The sequence below is a fragment of the Gallinula chloropus genome, assembly GCF_964237585.1.
Source record: "Gallinula chloropus genome assembly, chromosome: Z".
Classification (NCBI taxonomy): domain Eukaryota; kingdom Metazoa; phylum Chordata; class Aves; order Gruiformes; family Rallidae; genus Gallinula; species Gallinula chloropus.
The window spans coordinates 72,538,805-72,554,299 of record NC_140089.1 but is presented as its reverse complement, the minus strand read 5'-3'; the positions used below and the strand labels follow the sequence as shown (position 1 = coordinate 72,554,299).

The following is a 15,495-nucleotide window of genomic DNA, read 5'->3' as shown; positions in this document are numbered from 1 at the left end:
AAACCAACCTTCTGGGGATGTAAAATCCACCTCTGACATTTACTAACATTGGTCAGTGTAATGGAATGCAATTTAATTCATTATAAGGAAACAAATAAGTGGTGTGGGTTTGTTGGGGTTTTTTTCCAATGAAATAGCTTTTGTTATTATTAAAAAAGTAAATAATTAAATCCCTTCCAAAAAAAAAAACCCAACAGAACAACCTATGTATACTTACTTCTCACAAAACAGGCAATAACCTGCAATATGAAGCACTCCAAAAGATTGCCTTTATGTGCAGTGATGCCTTTTCTACTTCCAGTGCACCTTTGCCAGCAGCAGTACTGCAGGTCATATCCATTGCTTGGTTGTTAATTAAAAAGCAAGGTTCCATTACATTTTGTCACAGGTATACACAACACTGACATAGACATCTGTTTCTAAAACCAATGTGTATTAAACTTACAAACTATGTATTGAAAGTATTTGTTGAATTGTGAAAGATCACAGGCTTGAAATACTGTTGCTAATTATTTTTTGATCTAGTTATATGAAACAGGTGTCAAGCCACTGGAAGATACTTGTTACCAATATGGAGATTCATTTAAAAGTCTATCTTTATTGAGAGAGAACCATGTAGTTTTGTTGTACACAGTATGTATGTTAAATAAAGGGGGGGGGTTCTCCACAGTTGGGGTTTTTTTTACAAAAAAAAGAGAGGAAGTCACTTCAACTTCAGAAAAACATGTCAGGTTTCAGCCTGAAAAATAAAAAGATTGATGAAGATATTAAGATCTGAAAATTTATTCAAACTTAACCATGGGCTTTGTCATATGCTTCACCTATAAATATCAGGAAAAATATAAAAGGGAATTATTTAATAATCTACTTCTCTTTATGTTTCAGTAGTTTGTTTTGTTTTTCACAGTTGACTTTGAAGTCTCTTCCTCCGATCTTCGGGCATTCAAATGAAGTAGTCTGTATTCCTGAACAAGTGCACAGCCCCCATACTGCTCCCCGCCTCAGCCCGCTGTACACATTAAGGGTGACAGGGGAAAGTGTTTGCCTGCAAGTAAAGTTGCCTATAATCATAGCCACCGATAAGCAGCTCTAAAATAAGCACGCAAAGAAACTTTGGTCAGGGACCCATGACCTGAACTACAAACAGCAAAAGAACCAAGGAACCTATTTACTCTCATACAGACACAGAAGACTCTTGCTTTCATTAAGCAAAACAAATAGAGCTTCCCTTTACCACGGTGAATAAAACGCCAGATGTCTGTTTTTATCTTCCATCCATATCCACTCAAAATGAAGTTGTCTATATATAATAAATAGGCTTCTGGTTTTCAGCAAATGAAAACATTTTACTTTGGAGATCCCAGAAGAGGTTTCAGCCACAAGCCAATATTCCTCGGAAAGACAAAATTTAATTTGGCCAAATATTTATATTTCATTTTTGGAGGACAGTTAGTTACGAACTATTCAAACACGTTTAAGTTAAAGACGTGCAATAATTAGAATAGCCAAATAATTGTTAATAATTCATTGGTGAAGAACAGCAAGAAATTGAGAGTGAAAAATTATGACTATAACTTTTCTTCAAAATCGTATTAAAAATATCGATCTGTAAAATGCAAACCAAAATATAAAATATGGCAGAAATGGAACATGAAACATATTCAAATTATCTGATATACCAGTTCTGCAAATGCAGAGCAGCCATGGGTGACTTTTTTTAAAACCCCATAGTTTTACCATTCACAGCTCCTTATGGCTAGAATTCTGAAAGATGTTCAGGCGCAAAGTCCAGATGCTGACAAGTATCTAGATCCCTAGATCGTTCTGGAATCCAAAGATAGACAGTCTCCTGATTTCCATCTCAGATCTTCATCCAATACCCTATAGATCTGCACGCTGTGCAGAGCACTGGATAAAACTGACATTTTCAAAGCATTTCCAGAAATGGAAAAGTTTGTACTAGGAACACAAAATCAAGACAAATACCATATTCTGTTTGCTCTTTTTGTCAGCAGCATAAAATCAGTACGTACATTCAATGCTAAGATGAGCTGCTATTCAGTGATACTTCATGGAATTACAAGTCAATAGCGCCAGCAGGAACATCTGCTACCATTTTGCACCAATTCATGGTACCTGTGTTCCTGGACTACAAAGCCATCTCTCCTTCTCTGAAGCAAATCTGAACTCCACTGTGAGAAAGAAGTGTGGGAGTGGAAGTTCACGGCAGTTCTCCCATCCCTTCCACAAAAAGATAAATTTGATCCAGCCTGTGGAGAATGTAAAAGTTGGCTGCAGCTTAGAAATGATAGAAATAACCATGGTCACATCAAGCAATGTTCATGCAGTCCTGAAGAATGAGGGGGCTGCAGTGGAAATTGCTGAATAACCCTGACAGGCTGCATGATACCTGAGGAGTATTCCTCAGACCTGTCTTAACGAGAATCATCTCTTACCAAAGGAAAATTAGCCTGCACGTGAATGACAGAGTGCAGCATACAGGCAGACTACATTAAATCTTCCTTTAGGAAAGAAGAACAGAAGACAGTTTAAAGGGAAGCAAGAATTTTTAAACTCAGAGCTAATACCTTGAAATAGCAAACTAAAACCAGATATTTAATTGGATTTAGTCATCACCTATGCCATATTTAGTTCACATCTAGCTGGGTAATATGCATATGAAATAATACAATTCTTAGATCCTGGATTTAATTCAACATAAGAAACCTTGGAATTGTTTTTAGAATTCTTCTCCATTTCAGGCAGATCAGCCTTCATAATAAATTCACTACTCCAATAAATACACTGTAAGAACGTGTACAAAACCACTCAATTCTTCAACACCCAGCAGTGTATCGCTGCATTTAATATTCTTTTGCAACAGAACAATTTCACAGTAAACACCTTTAAGTTCATAAAAACGTGTATTTCAGATATTTACTGACAGAATGAATGCAATTAAAAGTCAATTTTGGTCATGTGGGCACCTAAATTAGGTTACTTATCTCTCACTTGTCCCACACATGCAACGTCTATTGCTTAATAAGTCATCGGATTTCAGACATTTTAGATTTTGACCCTTTTTAGATGCTCTGTTAGATTGCCTACCATCTGGTAGTGCTTACTCTTGATACCACACTCTCTTTGCATTACAGAAGTGTGTTTCTTCTAATTATATCTTTAATGTGATAGATGTATGCAACACTAGAATTCCCAAGCTGGCAATGAACGGGCTGAGGGGACAATTTCGGCAAAGTATCTTGTTACTAGGTCTATGGTAACAGCATGTTCAATTGCATCAGGTTGCAATTCTCGACAGAAATCTGCCAACCTGCCCAAGTCATGGGAAATAGAAAACGTGCATACAATTATTTTGGTTTTAATTATTTCAAGGTATTCATTTACAAACTCAAATACGCTATAAATACCTGACTCGTCCGTGCTAGTTGGAACAAACAGCCCAGTATCCCCTAGCTAAAAGAATCAGGAAGAACAGAACACTACCATAGCAGAGTGAACAAATTAAAAAAAAAAACAAAAAACCCCCCAAAAAAACCAACACCAAACACAAAAAAAACCCCCAAAATCAATCAGTGCATCACATCATTTCCATTTATATAAAGGAATTAGAAAATAAAGAACATAATTAAGGAAAAGATAAGTTGTTTTAAAATGTATCTGTCAAGGACTACCATACCATGTTCTTGCTTGCTTATTTTCGAATGAGAACTGTAAGTTGCCTATAGCAGTATTTCACTACATGAAAATTAGACTATAAGTAATATTGTAAGTTAAAGTAAAAAAACCCGCAGGATTCAGTATTTAAGGAGCTGCTTAGATAACCATTTCCATGAACACTGGACACACAGCTCTGAAAAACAGGGCATCTCAATTAAATTTGGTAAGGTCGGTGATAACAAAGGTACTCAATTTAACTGAAGCTTCAAGTATATGTTTTATTTATTCAACAACTAATGTTTTGTTTCCAAGTCTGTGTCTAACAGACTAATGCCTAGATGGAAAAGGAAATCTTTGTGATAGTACTGAGCTTGTCTGGCACTAAAGACAAGGTGAACCAGAGTGACAGGCAAGCTTGGCTGTTACCTCCACTGAGAAATCAAGTGCAAACAAGCCCATATGCAGCCGTCCCAAGGAAACTGTAGCCTACAATGTGCTTGGTGAATGCAAAACCTTACAAGAGTGTCTGCACAGGCAGTAATAAGATGGTTTAGGGGGTAATAATGCCTACTACAGGGATCACACCAATTTCTCTATCAGAAGAAAATTCTAAGAATTGACAGACAGACCTATGTCACTCAAAAGCCTGATGTAAAACCTCTCAGTAGTCATGTGAAAGCTTGATTGGATCCCTAGTTTGGGAGAAATAAATTTATTTCATCTCCTGTGTACAGTTGGGTAGATCTTACTGTATGTGTCTTATGAAAGTTCTGCATATTTACCATAGCTTTGACCCAGAGCAAATTATAATAATAATTTACCATTACAATCCTATCATACCCTACAATCTACACATAATACTTACACTGCAATCTACAGATTTTCTTAATATCAAATAATCCCAGAACCACACGCTGCCTATTGTTGCTGTCATGCCATAAGGAGAGGTGCTTCCCAGAGGATCCGTTAAGTTATTCTAAGGTGCAACAGAACCTCAACACTTCCATACTTTACTCTGCTGACATTAAAAACTGGAGGCAACCAGAGTATGCTATGTATAGAATTGGAAGATTTGATGTTGTCAGGGCACCTTTTGTTCATGTGGGGTTCTTTATATACTGGAGCTTTAGCACAAGTGTAAGCTATAGTGGATTTCAGACTGAAAACTGGATGAAAAGGAATAATACTACCTAAATAAACCTCTGCAGTCAAAATAATTTTTATGTATATTGGCTACTTTAAACTATTAAGTTACATGTTAAAAAAAACCCTCCACCAAAATTCAACAAACCAAACAAATCAACCAAATAAAAAACAACTTAACTTTGACTATGAGCATAAAGCAACCTAGGCTTTTTCAGCTGAAATCAAAGTATCTTAGTAAGAATTTTTACTTTTCTACTAGAAATAGGAAAAATATTAGTATCAGCAACATGCTAAATTCCAATAGTGTATCGAATTATTTGTTAAATAACATGTTTCTATAGGTAAGATATCCACATAAACCACACAGAAATTAATAATAGTAAAATCCTATTTGTAGCTACATGATGCAACTCCAGTTGTGGAAACTCCACTGGCCTAAGGATTTGGGGGCTGTTTTGGGTTTGTTTTGTTTTTTTTTTTTTTAATATGTAATGGAAACACTACATTTCTTTTGTAATCAAATTAACATTTTCTGACCACAACTTTACTCCAGACTTATTCCAGTTGGACTGCAAATCAAAGCAATAAGATTATTGCAAAATATCATGCAGCTTGTCTGAATCTGACTATCATCAGATTAAAAGATATTAGCAGAGATTTTATGAAGGCTAAATGACAGTGTCCTTGAGGTAGTACTGACATTGACTCCAGCTGATACAGTTTTTGGTCATTAACATACCTTACTATGGGTCTAGAACGAGCCCTCCAATAATTAGAGCTGAACACACTATGATTTTTAAAATTAAGTCATGCCTCTGGGAAAGAATCAGGGGATAGACAGCTAAAGGACTTTCAAGCAATTAATGAGAACTGTACTGTCAGGTTAAAAATTAAACATTGCAAAGTAGGTTAAAAGTTTCCTCTCTCTCAAAAATTGTATGTTGACAGAGAAGACAAGACAGTTCTCAGGCATGCCGCTGAGTGAAAGCAGAGGTGAGAATACATCTTATTTAAAACCAAATGAAGCAAATTTTTCTATTTATTTTCATATTCTATGCTCCTCTCTAAATACAGTATATTGCCTTCTAGTTTCTTCAAACTGAGCCTCTCAAAAAAAATGACAAAGTTTAATTTAATATTACGGTGTCACCAATCTTACACAGGTAAGCAGAAATGCAGAGGGAAAGACTCATACTTGTTTAGTGACCTCTGATTTCATACGTCCCCATGTCTGCTACCCCAAGCTGAACAATCACAAACTGAGTCACTCAAATTTTAACCTGGTTATATAACCATAAAAAAGCCTAAGCAACTTATCAAGCCTCATGCATTCTTACTTAGCTTTGCAGCTACCAAAACCCCAAACCAAATCCTGAATCCGGACCATTTTTTACTATTTCATGGTATTATGTATTATTTCCAGTCACAGTTCCCACCACATATTCAAATATAAGAAACTTAATATAGAGAAAACTCTTTTACTGACCCGATTATAAGCATTGTTTTTTTTGATGAGCTAACGAAGTGCCCGTACACATTTGAAAATGTGTAGTCTTAATAAAATAATCAATGGGAATAACAGAATCAGTGAGCCCAAGCATGATGCTGGTGTTCTGACATCAGAATTCTTCTAAGTGTCTGTAAGAGAGTATTAAGCAATAGCTATTTTCCCATTGCAGTCAAAACAAAAAAATGAGAAAAATGAAGACGAAATCTCATGACATTGAGCATCCCAGGTCAAAGTTGAAAGACTCGCCTATAATTCCCATAAAACATCGTCTTTTAGTTTACTTACAGGAATTCCATCAAATTTTGGTTTGATTTTGTTTGGGGTTTTGTCTTTTTTAACATACCTCAAAATCATGATGAGCATACTTGCCCTTATTTAGATTGTGAAGAAAGTGAATATTCTAAAATTAAGCATCTTGCAGAAAAAAAGAGAAGTACTTGTGCACTTCTTCCTAGATGGTGCCGTAATCTCCCAAACATCCCAATCTTAATTTAAAGTACCCCAGAGAAGTGAGGAATTAAATCTGAGTTACGCTTACTGAGCTCTTTCTCTGCTGCAGACTTTATTCTGTGTTCAAGTATGTAACATGCCAGAAATGTGAAGGAAAATGCAATGAATGGGTTGTTATTCCAGGACTAGCATGGACATAAAGAAAACTTGGAAATGTCCAACACGTATGTGAGCTCACACTATGCATTAGCATCCTACGTTATCTAGAGACAGAAGGATGCCTTATCAATAAAACGAATTGCTTTCCTTGAACAAACGAAAGCATAATCTTTTTCACATTCCTTAGAGGTCCAGAGCATGACTGCTGCACCAACAACCTCTGGTGGACTCACTCAGCTGACCTGCTTTGTGGTACTTGAAGAAAATTTCAAAGGAGACAAGAGTACATGGCCCTCATGAGCCCAAAAGCACAACACACCCCAATACATCTCTATTTTCACTCCTACACCCTTATAGCTGGAAAAAAAAAAAAAAAAAAAAAAAAAAGAAATGACAGTATCTAGCTTTAGTCTACTAGTTTTCATAACAAATTAATCAGTAACAGCCAATGATGAGACATTATTCAATATTAAAAATAATAGGAGCTGCAGATGAAAAACAACCTAATACATTTCTAGCCCATGCTCCACATCAAAGCATTTCCAATAGATTATTTCTTTGCTTATTTTTGCTCCTGCTTCCTAAATGTTTGATTTAGATATTTGTTGCTGCAATTTCACCCTATTACTTCCATGTAATTTCTTTCCTCTTTCTAACATCCATTTAAGCATTTGAGGACCGTTATCATATTTCTCTTCAGCCTACCTTTATGGGAGCTGCATTTTACCTGGGGAACTACTATAAAGCTTAATATACAACTTGCTGCCAGAAAGAATTTTCATACATTATAAATGCACTATTTAGATTAATGCTACAATTTTGTTATTTTATCCTTTGGGGCATTTATAGAATTGAAGTGTAAAAATTGTTGGAAGGCAGCAAATAAACAGCCAAGCACTAATATTACTGTTTTTAATATTAAATAGTTCTCTATGTCTAGTCACATTAAAGGAGTGAATGTTCAACAGGAATAGTTTACCTGTACAAATTTTTCCTTTCATAAAAATAAATTTTTTTGTCCACACAATAGTATTTTTAGATGAGGCGCAAAAGATAACCCTGGCTAAAACTGTGCTTCTGTCATTTTTTAAAAGAAATGTGTTTGTGCAAGGAAAGCATACATTATAAATCTCCTATTATCAATTTAGTAGGAAATAATTCAGCAGTGTCAATACTGTACAAGATCTTCATGACAATCGTTGAGCAACAAGGCTGAGATGACTACCTTGAGAATCCAAAACTACAGTAGACATTTCATACTCCTACACTACAAGTGACATAATGTATCCATTAAAACCCACACTAATTTGTATCTGATCTATTTAATATAAACCAACTTGATTTATACACTTAACTTTGCGTACAGATATCTGTATCAATTACATTTAAGCATGATACAACACATTTTGTCTTTATCGCACGCAGCGTTACCTTCCAACTCTACCGCTCTACATAAACCTAAGCATGTAACAGCTCACAGAAAAGATAAATCTCATTAGCTTCAACTGAGACATTACAGACATGTGACAAAAGAGAGGGTCAAAGTGCTTACCCTAAGCTTCTTAACATATAAGTGATAGGTATAAGATGTAGAGTGAAGACCAGTCCCAACACATTTTAAATACATGTACATGAGCTGCACATGCAATACATGTGGTCTGCCACATTAGAGTGACTGCTGGTGGTCAAAGGCAGGTCCAAAATATAGGTGTAAATGAAAAATACATTTTATTTATAAGGCAAATGTAAGCTTAAAATGGAGAGAAGTGTAATAGAAAACATAAGGCACACTAACACATTGTAATTATGACTTACAGCTTGGTACATGCTTAATTTAAAAATTAAGCTGCACACATGCACAACAACATGGATGGATTGCACAAAAATGCACAAAGTAACAGAATGCTTTTTAATAGCAACAGACATAAAAACATTATTCCATTAGTACCTAGATGTACATGTGCAAACATTACCCTGATTAAAACCCAGTAAACCTGACATTAAATTTACTTGCTACGTAGCAGTGATACAGCCTTATATGATTTATAAAGATGTCTATGATAAACCTCATAGGTTTACATGATGACACTCAAATGTGTATACAAGAAGATTTTGAAAGTGGAATGCCACATTCTGGTATATGGATGCCACAATCTGATATACATTTACTATTCACTATGCTCTGAAAATTTCTGTTCAAATTTTAGAATTAACTCTGCTTTCACTTTTTTGTTGCCATTAAAATAAGGCTTTGTGCCTCTTGAATAGATGTGAAGTTACCCAGAGAGATTCTCTCCACATAAAATGTCAATAGTTTTTTGCTATTGTTGCAAAGCAGTTCATACTTTGTGTTCATCTACACAGGAAAAAGACCTGTGCCCTGGACCTCCTTCCTTATCCACTACTCCCCTACATAACTCCCACATCACAGTCTGACTTTACTTCATCATGAAGCCAATTAAAATTTTTGTCCCTGTTTCCAGTCAAAAGCTGCTCCCCAACATCAAACCGGGAACTGCGACCATCAGACTGTGAGGGCTACATTCATTCACTCACACACAAACTGATCCCACTCAGTCCTTCTGTGGTCAAAAGCTGCCTCTCCCATGCGACTCTGGAGGAAGTAATAACTCTTTTCTTTTTAGACTGCTGACTACCAATGCCCTAGCTGATGTGCTAATAAATCCAACGTTCCCATGACAGCATGAGTTTTTCTGTGTACCCATTTGCAGGGAGGGAAGGAGATGCTCAAAGATGGACCAACAGCCCGGGCACGCACAAGCAAGCCCTCTGAGCATTAAAGGAACTCCTGACGTGCTGAAGGACACTGAGTAACTAATGATCTGGAAAAAGTCGGCTGTGTACATTTCCACTAATACCAGCAGGCCACAGCATAGAAAAATCACCCAAAGCCCATTCCCACCACAACTCTGCTATGAAATGAGTGAAATGTGTATGGCAGCAGCAGAACTATGTACAGTTGCTCCCATCTCACACTGGCTTCACACTGCTCTCATCCGATGGCTGCGTGGCCACGGGGCTGGACCTGCGATGCTCTCCCACAGGCTCATTCTTCCATGTGTGAGCAGGGATGGACAAAGACAGTTGGCATCTCACAGAAAGCATGAAGGACTTCAATAAACTCTAACGAAAACACTGACGATAAATTCACTTTTGTGAGTCATGCAATTACACAGAATCGTTGTCCAAGTTTAGAGACGCAGTCATCACAGCTGCGAAGAGATAAACAGAGGTCTTGTGCTGGGTTTGATGTGCATTAGGTGCTCGGTTTACATAACAGCTTCCAAATTAGACATTAACCTCAGAAGACTGGGGAAAGACAACCAGGAACAAAATGGTCCCCTTGTGGAAAAATTATGTAATACTTATTGAATTTAATTCTCCAAGGGTGTATCTGCCTGATGAAGAGCCAATTCTTCCCTGAAACACAGGCAGGACGCAGAGCTATAAGGCTGGAGACCAAGCCCAGTAAGGATATGGGTAACCGATTCACAGAGCCCCTGAGTATATAGACAGAGTTTTCACACTCTGCTCACACCAAAAAGGGGGAGCAGCAGGGTACAGGGGTACTGCCCTCCACCCCCAACACAGCAAAATACTGCTCTGTGTAGATAAACACGCCAAGTTTTATAACAATCATGAGAATGAGGTCAAGAAATGTGACCAAATGCACCAAGTATCCCAGAAAACGCACACAAGCATCGAGAAGTGGAAAAGCAAAAATAAATCAGTCCATAGAGCCCATACCAGTATTTTCCTGTCTTACATGGTTAACCCACTATTCTCCTAAGCGTGCCTATACTGAAAATATACTGCGACGTCTGTTTTCATATGTGCTACAAACATCCTAATAATAGCTAAATTTACAAACTTCTTCTAAATCTTCCCATTTGAATACTGTAAAATATTTTTACCTTTTTTCCTCATCATTTTGGTAAAAAAAAATTAGTTCTTTCCCTTGGTGGGATCAAAATTAGCAGAGTGAAATTAGAATACCCCTGTCACTTTGGATGCTTTGAGGTTCATCTGCATGTAAGCGTTGCGTTGTTAAAAAAATCACACGCAAAAATAAATCAGAACAACTCCATCCTCACACTGTTCTGCTACTGAGAGACTGTTAGGAGGCACTTACTAGCATTGTTGCGATTCACATATAGGAAGATGAATACTAGTACAACTTCTTCACCCATTTCTATAAAAACTGCCACCCAAAAAGTGTAGCACCATTACACAGCTGCAATTATTTCAGGAGAAACAAGACATACATTTTACATTTCTCATTGAAACAGTCCTGCTGGCTAAAAAATTGGGTCCAGATCAGGCCACATCATTGCAACATTAATGAAAGACTATGAACTTTATTAAAAATACAATTACACCTCCATTCTAATGAAATAAAGACATAATAAAAATCTAGAAAATACAGATAATTTAAGAATATGGAGACAAGCCTGAAAAGGATGCAGTGTTGTTTTCCTACAGGGGGAAAAAAAAAGCAAACATAATGTGATGCTCTCTAAACCTTCCCACAGGAACTATCAGGATGGAATTAGAAGATATTTCTGTAATGAAAAAGAATCAACATAACTATTACCTATTTCACGCACCAGCTTAAAAAGTTACATGCTGCACAATATGATGCATAACCTCCTAGTGCCCAAAATATCATTGGGTTGTGCACCTCGGTCAGAAACTAAGCTTACAACAAAATAAGGGAATTTACTCCCAAGAATTCTTTCATTCATTTTAATAGAATCCTCACATGAATAAAGTTACTCATGCACACACATGCCTCAGTAAGAGTCTATCAGACCCCTCCTAATCCCCCACACATGCTACCACAGCACCAGATGTGACCTGCTACATCCCTCTCTGGCTGGCAGAAAGGGAGTGGGTGGTCTCTTGGCTCTCTCCCCCACTTAATGCACCTGCTAGTGCAGCTGAGCTGGCATGCAAGGGGGAAAAGGTACTCCAGGAAAAGAACGAGTGCAGCTTATTGCCTCCAGGGAGCCAGGAAAAAAGCAGGGATTTGAAGCATGATCTCGACTCATAACTGACTGCTGCCCTGCTCCTCTGCTCTTGTAGCTGTACTGCTTTTAGGCTTGACTGCAAAGTGCTAGCACAGCTCACTGCATAACACCTCAATCTGAACAGTCCCGCAAAAACTTGGTCTTTGGAAGTGTTTCATCCTGTTCCCACTGGAAGCATGTTCTGTTTAACCTACTTTTTCTCAGAAGATTCATGCAACTATTGAACATTCTGGATTTTCCTTTTTTTAAACATGGTCTCCAGCGCAATTCACTTTCTGTATACAAGCAGGTTGTCCAATTCAAGCTGTTGATTAAATATGCTTAATGACACCGACAGTTCTTAGGCAAATATCGTAAAGAGTGTTAAATTTACAAAGGCATGCAGCCAGCTGGCATAGAGAATACAATTAAATAATCCTTGAATCAAAACGCAATTTTAAAGGGAGGCGTCTTTCCCAGGGCATTTCCTCACACTGCTTTTCATAGGAATATTCAAGTTTGGTGCGTGCTCAACTCCCTGTGAAAGCCACGCTAATTTAGCACCACATTTGCCCGTCTACCTATGAAAATGTAGTTTCCCACGCGGCCATCGGCTTGGGTGAAGTTATTTTACTGCAATTCACGCAACATCCCCTGAACAAGCCTTTACACCGGGCGCTCAAGGAGCGGTTGGTGTGTTCCCAACCGCGCAAAGCTGGGACTGTGCTTCAGCCGCGGCCCCTGCGTGCGTGCCGGTGAGCTCTCGCACCCCGGGGCAGGGGCCGTGCTCCGCTCCCCGACAGACGACGCGGCCAACACAGCCCGGGACGGACCCGCCAGGCCCCGCGTCGGCCTGACGGGTCCGTCCCGGGGGCAGCACTCTGGAGAGCGCCGGGCCGGGCAGCTGACAGATCGCGGAGACGGGCAGCGCAGTCGCTCCGCGCCGTCTTCCAGCCTCCTCCTCGCCGCCCTGGCTGGAGGGGCCAGGCGCGGAGAGGGGAGGCAAAGTTTTAGGTGGTGCTGAAGGGGGCTGCTCACGGGGAGAGAGGGAAAGGGTGAGGTCGCAGGTTCCCGCCTGCGAGGGAAGCCCCTCACCTCCGCGGGGCGCCCACCCGCCCGCACGCACCTTCCGAGCCGAAGCCCGCCGAAGTTTGCGCCCGGGAGAGGTGCGCGGTGGCGGGAGCGCCGCCCTGTCTCCCGCGGCGGGGGCATCCCCCGTGCGGCGGCCGGAGCCCCGCGCTCACCTGAAGTCGCTGTAGGGGTGGATGATCCAGAACCCCGCAGTTTTAACCCTTTCCTGCTCCTTCTCCACCGCCTTCTGGCTGCCGAACATGCGGAGGGAGAATTTGTTGACCCCCGGCTGCAGCATGGAGGTGAACTGCCGCTGCATGAAGCCGTACTGCCGCCGGGGTCCCTCGGCATCCTCGAAGCCCACCACGGGCTCCTCACCCCCGCCGCCGTCCACTTTGAAGCACACCGAGTTGCCATGCTCCTTCACGCCGCCGCTGCCCCCGCCGCCGGGGCTGCCCTGGGCTTTCTCCGCCGGGGCCGCCGGCTTGGCTGGGAAGGCGTTAGCGCTGCCATCGTCCCGGCTGCCGGCAGAGGAGCTGCGCTTCCCAGCCTCCATTCTGCGGACCGGGCGCGCCCCAGCCGCGGGAGAGCGCAGGGAAGCCTCGCCGCTGCCGGTGCCCTTCAGCGGCGCGGCTGGGCTTGGCCGCCCTGGGCTGGGCTGGGCTCAGCTCCGCACCGCCGCGCCGCCCGGCATGGCCAGCGCCACCGACTCTGAGCCGCGCTCGGCGCAGGGCTGGCACCGCTTCCCCTCGCCCGCCCCCTGCCGGCGCCCGCGCCGCGCCGCCCGCCTGACATTGAGCGCCCCGGAGTCCTTGAGGGGCTGAGGCGCCCGGGCCGAGGGGAGGAGCCGCGGCGGGCGGGAGGGGGAGATGGGGTGGAGGCGGGTTCTGCCCTCGGGGTGGTGGTGCGGGGGAGGCGGGGGGAGGCCTCGGCAGCGGGTCCACGCGTAGACGCGAGTGCGGTGGTTGGCGGGGCTGGGTGGAGCGGGGCGGGGGCGGTCGTCCGAGCTCCTGCTACGGGGCGGCGGCGAGTGCCCCGCGGGGCGGTCGGTGGCGGAGAAAAGAGGAGGGGGGCTCCGCTGCGGCCCGGCCTGCGCTCCCACGGGAACGCACCAACACGGGTGGGGTTGCGGGACGAAGCGAGGGGCGAGGCGCGGGCTGGCGGTACGCCCTCCACACCGAGCGGGACACGGTGGTGGCTGGGGATGGAGCCGGGGAGAGGTTCCCACGGGCTCGCTCTTGGCGCGCAGCCTCTGGCGCTCCTGGGGCAGGAGGCTGCCTGGAAGAGAGGCGGCGGCGGGGCTCTGCCTGCTCCTGGGGCCGAGCGGCGGCCCCGCCGGCGGCAGAGCCGTTGGGGCTGCGGAGCCTGCCCCGCGCGGGCGCGGCGCGCGAGACAGGGGACCGCGGGGCGCTCGCCCTGAGAACGGCTCGCGCCGCCGGCACGGCGCCCGCTGCCTCTCCCCAGCCCTAACGCGGACCGAAAACGTGCGGCCGAGCGCGCCGGCGCAGGTGCGCGTGACGCGCGGGATGCTGGCCCGCGTGAGGCGCGAGGGGACCGGTAGGGCCGCGCGGGAGCGGCCGTTCGGTTCGTGCGCGTCTGCGTGTGCAGACCGGAGCCCGCGTTCGGCGCTTCACTGCGCGCACAGGAGCGGCCGTTGGTGCTGGGAAGCCCCCGGCAGCCGGGGGAGGCTGTTGGGCGGGAGGGAAGCAAGGAGCGGCTGGCAGCCCCCAGTTCTCCCTCCCTGTGCGCTCAGAGTGTGCGCCGCTGGGTGTCGCGACGCACTTTACCCCGGCGGCTGCGTGGCGCTGGTGGAGGGGCGATCGGAGAGCGCTGTTGGGGCAGTGCGAGCAGCGAGCGAGGAGGGGGCCCTCGGTCTCCGCACTGAGAGGTGGAAGGTGCTGATACTTACCCGTAGAGGGGGTGAGTTGTGTGTGCCACGGAGTGAGGAGCTGCAGGGGGTGCCGCAGGGCTGCAGCATAGGCGTGCCTGCACATGCACAGGTCCTGGGACTCCGCTTGGCTCGACACAGGTTTGCTTTTCACACATTCTCAACAGGCTTTTCGTTCTGCGCATTAAAAACCACGTTAAGAAAGAGCTGGTAAAGTCTCCCAAGCATGGCTCCAGTGTTTTCCATGGTGTTTGTCACAACGCCCTTACCCCACTTTGTCCTTCACCAAAGAGGTGCTTCAGGCGAACTTGGTGAGAGGAAAGGATGCTGCACACCGCAGTTCGCACAGTGCAAAGCAGGTGCTGTGTTTCCAAACCGGGTCTGTTCTCGGCAGTTACATCCGTACCAGTGTTCATGCCTTGTGCACTCAAACGCACGAGGTTCGGGTGACGTTAAGGCCTTGCAAAGCGTGGAGGACGTTAACATGACGTCACTGTGGAAGAAGATGTCAAGATGGACCAGAATGGTTTGCTGGAGTCTGGGCAGTGACCAGCACAGGAAGG

General features: G+C 43.5%; 1 protein-coding gene across 1 annotated transcript in view; it reads right to left on the bottom strand.

The window, feature by feature from the left end:
- The window catches only part of HCN1 (hyperpolarization activated cyclic nucleotide gated potassium channel 1), a gene marked incomplete at both ends in the record, with an annotated part of 208,456 nt that extends 194,856 nt beyond the window's left edge, over positions 1 to 13,600 (bottom strand). Inside the window, one exon of the mRNA XM_084278588.1 lies at positions 13,218 to 13,600. Within this exon, the coding sequence (XP_084134714.1) occupies positions 13,218 to 13,600 (383 nt within the window). The remainder of the gene's footprint in view (positions 1 to 13,217) is intronic.
- Positions 13,601 to 15,495: the final 1,895 nt, after the last annotated feature.